The sequence below is a fragment of the Triticum dicoccoides genome, chromosome 6B, assembly GCF_002162155.2.
Source record: "Triticum dicoccoides isolate Atlit2015 ecotype Zavitan chromosome 6B, WEW_v2.0, whole genome shotgun sequence".
NCBI lineage: Eukaryota > Viridiplantae > Streptophyta > Magnoliopsida > Poales > Poaceae > Triticum > Triticum dicoccoides.
Window position 1 is genome coordinate 480,268,009 of NC_041391.1, and position 4,191 is coordinate 480,272,199.

Here is a 4,191-nt window from a genome sequence, read left to right on the forward strand (position 1 = left end):
TGAACCAAGGTTTTGGGCACCGATCGAAAAAATTAGGTTACCGGGCGGTAATCACAAATCGCAGTATCCTATGAGAAAGCACCTTACCGAGCAAAAACAAAAACTCGAATTCTTCAATTTGAATGGATTTTAGATGAACTTTATTTGGATTCAAAATTCATTCAGTAACGCACACATGTTTTTGACATTTAAAAACAGGAAAAACGAACTAGAATTGGCTGGGCCCAAGAACGGCGGCTGCAAGCGCCGGTTTGCAGAAACGGTGTTAACCGGCGCCTGCAGCGCCAAATAGGATTCGCCATTAGGAGCTCCCACTGGTCAACTGCGACTTAACCAGGGAAAACTGGCGAGCGAGCGAATCAGTCGCTCGTTGTTGGGCCGGCCCATGAGCAGTGGGGTATGAGCTCCGGCTACTCTTCCGTATGCTTAAGGCGCTAGGGAGGAGCTCCCCTCCGGTTTGCTAGGACGAGTGAACTGAAAACAACAACGACATATAATTTTAGACGCTATTAGACGAGGAATTAGACCCAATACTCGAACTTTAGCTACTCTTTGAATCCTTTGAACCAAGGTTTTGGGCACCGATCGAAAAAATTTAGTTACCGGGCGGTAATCGCAAATCGCAGCATCCTATGAGAAAGCACCTTACCGAGCAAAAACAAAAACTCGAATTCTTCAATTTGAATGGATTTTGGATGAACTTTATTTGGATTCAAAATTCATGCAGTAACGCACACATGTTTTTGACATTTAAAAACAGGAAAAACGAACTAGAATCGGCCGGGCCCAAGAACGGCGGCTGCAGGCGCCGGTTTGCAGAAACAATGTTAACCGGCGCCTGCAGCGCCAAATAGGATTCGCCATTAGGAGCTCCCACTGGTCATCCGCGACTTAACCAGGGAAAACTGGCGAGCGATCGAATTGGTCGCTCGTTGTTGGGCCGGCCCATGAGCAGTGGGGCATGGGTGCCGGCTACTCTTCCGTATGCTTAAGGCGCTAGGGAGGAGCTCCCCTCCGGTTTGCTAGGACGAGTGAACTGAATACAACAACGACACATAATTTTAGACTCTATTAGACGAGGAATCAGACCCAATTTCCGAATTTTAGCTATTCTTTGGATCCTTTGAACCAAGGTTTTGGGCACCGATCGAAAAAATTTGGTTACCGGGCGGTAATCGTAAATCGCAGCATCCTATCAGAAAGCACCTTACCAAGCAAAAACAAAAACTCGAATTCTTCAATTTGAATGGATTTTGAATGAACTTTATTTGGATTCAAAATTCATTCAGTAACTGCCTGATATCTTTCGATGACCACGGTAACCGAAAATTTTGGTGCCCCACGAGATATTTTATCATCTGAACTATACAGTACTTCAACAATCCACTTTTGGCATGTTAACCGCGTTCAAGCAAAGTTATGTAGTATTATTCGATCAATAAAGTTCATCATCCGGACAGTACCCGATGAAATACAGTACCCGATGAAATTAAGGTATACGACATGAATGCGTTATCTACAGTATGGAACCTCTCATGGTTCGCACTTGGGACATGTGTCACGGTTCTTCTGCGGCGGCCCCTGGCAGAAGAAGAACTTGTGCGGGCACTTGAGCAAGCAGTTGTCCGCCAGGCTCACCATAACACCGCCCTCCTTCATCTGCCTCAGCTCACGCGGCAGGGCTCCGCAGAGGTAGTTCCCCTGCAGCATCAGCCTCGCAAACGGCGCCTTCCCGTCGACGACCTCCACCGCCGCGGCGCGAACGGCGTACTGCTTCGGCACGCCTCCGACGAACCGGTTCCGGTCGAGCCCCACCGTCCTGAGACGCGGAATCGCCCCGAGGCACCTGGGCAGCCGCCCCGTGATTCTGTTGCCGCTGAGGTCCACCTCCAGGAGCTGGCTCGACGCGACGCCGTTCGACGCCTCCTCCACCGTCCCGAGCTGGTTGGATCCCAGCCGCAGCTGCGCCAGCGCCGGGTGTTCGAACGCGGCGCCGGGGACCGCGCCGGTGACCGCATTGTTGGTGAGGTCCAGCACCTGCATCTCAGGGAGAGCGTGGAAGGCCGCAGCTTGCAACGGCCCAGAGAGCCTGTTGTCACGCGCCACGACGGCCAGGACCGTCGGAGGCAGCCGCCCGGGCGCGTCCAGCACCGGGCCGGACAGCTTGTTGTCGCTGACGTCGAGGTGGACGAGCGAGCGCATCTTGCCCATCGACGGCAGGCTCCCGCTGAGGCGGTTGTGCTGCAGCTCCATTCGCGTCAGGGAGCCCAAGGACGCGATCTGAGGCGGTATCCCTCCGGTGAACGCGTTGCGGGAGAGGTCGAGCTCGTCGAGCGACGAGGCCGGGGTGAAGAGGGACGCCGGTATCTCGCCGGTGAAGTCGTTGCCGGAGAGGACGAGGACGCGGAGGCTCGGAGGCAGCGCCACCCCCGCCGGCAGCGAGCCGTGGAAGCTGTTGCCACGGAGGGAGAGGGTCTGGAGGAAAGGGAGCGAGGCGAGGACGGGCGCCGGGAGCGTGCCGGAGTACCCCGCGGGGTCGAGGGAGACGCCGGCGACGCGCTGGTGAGACGAGTTGGGGGGCGTGTTGCAGTGGACGCCGCAGGGGAAGGCGGCGCAGGGGTCGCGGGCGAAGTCCCACGAGGCGAGGCAGGAGTAGGATGGGATGGTGGCCGCGTCCACGGCGGATTTCAGCGACGCCAGCGCGGCCTTGTCGCCCGGGAAGGTGGGGCTGGGACCGGGAGGCGACACCGCGGCGGCCGCCGCCGCGAGCTGGAGCACGAGCGAGAGCAGCAGCGCCATTGGCGCCAGCACGCGGGCAGCAGAAGCCATCTTCGGATCGATCGAGGAGAAGAGAGACGACGGGAGGGATCCCTGTGGGTGGCTTTTGAAGACGGCGGCGTTAAATCTTGGAGGTTTGGGCTGGCTCGGTCGAGTGAGTGGGATCAGTGTGGAGCGTGAGCTGTTCGCCAGGAGTACGTCGGAGTGCTACCACTCTAGGAGTAGTAATAAATTGGGCGGCGTGTCTGTATGCGCCCGGAAAACGAGGGACGACGAAAGGGGAAAACAGAACAGGGCTACGCCTTTGTTATGTTTTGGACTTTGTTTAGCGCTGGAAGGCCATGGTGATGACAGCTTTTGTCCCTTGGGTGCGATCCATGATTCCACATGAAGTGGAGTGCCGTTCACTCATCTCCGGTTTAGACACGCGGTGCCGTGTGACGCCGTGACGGCGTGACGGAAAAGTGGAAACTACCGATAATCCAAATATCATCCGATATTAGAGAAAGGTGCTACCAAATTGATAAGGCTCATTAATTTATGACGGTCCAGTGGCCTTGTATTGTCAGTGCCTCTCACGAATGCCAGGCTAATATGGATTTCAGTACGCTTCTACAAATGTACTCCCCCATTTGTTTTGTTCAGCTAAGATTAGATCTAAACACTAGAGCTTAGCTCGTATGTACCTCCCCTTGTGGGATTCCACTCCATTGGAGTTCATTGTAGTTCAAGGCCTCCTTTGGAGAAGATCCCTAGTGGATGAAGACCCCCTTGAGGGAAGGATCTATCTAGATCATCAAGCCCTCATCTCCTTCATAAGATTTGGGATGAACTCTACCATGTATCTTATTTTCTTTTGTTGTTCATGTACCTTGTGGATCTTATGTGTTTGATTGTCTAGTGGATGTGTGATTTGACTTGTTCTTGAGTGTTCCCCTTGTTTTTCCTCTTTTGTTCATCTTGTTCTTGGGATTCCACCTCCAATTCGTGAAAGATCTCTCCATAGGGTTCCACCCTACATCATACGGTATCATGAGCCACGTTGATCACGTTTTTGGAGCCCCTACCCCGTGTTTTCTAGCTTGATTTTGTGTGATTTCGTCCTAAATTCGAAAATCCCCATCAAAAATAGCCCCAATTTTTTTGTGATTTGTTGGTTTGATGAGATTTTGTTGGATTTGGTCCATGGATTTGGTGTTTAGCAAATAGATCTACCCCTCTACCACCTTCCCCCACCTTCCACCCTTCGAATTTGACCTCATGTGCGAGATTTGCCACGGATCCGGAGCTGTTCATCCGCTCCTCGAGGACCCCGTGCACACGGGCCGGCCAGACCCCGTGCACACGGCCCTTCCAGTGCGCTTCGACCTCTGTCCCACCACCCCATACCACCCCCATAACTCCAGCTACACC

The 4,191-nt window shown here is 53.8% G+C and overlaps 1 protein-coding gene across 1 annotated transcript; it reads right to left on the bottom strand.

Moving 5' to 3' along the window:
• Positions 1 to 1,397: 1,397 nt before the first annotated feature.
• On the bottom strand, positions 1,398 to 3,087 carry LOC119326637 (probable inactive leucine-rich repeat receptor kinase XIAO). Its single transcript, XM_037600260.1, has one exon. The coding sequence runs from the start codon at positions 2,827 to 2,829 to the stop codon at positions 1,534 to 1,536; it is 1,296 nt and encodes a 431-aa protein (XP_037456157.1). The 5' UTR covers positions 2,830 to 3,087; the 3' UTR covers positions 1,398 to 1,533.
• Between the last annotated feature and the right edge of the window lie 1,104 nt (positions 3,088 to 4,191).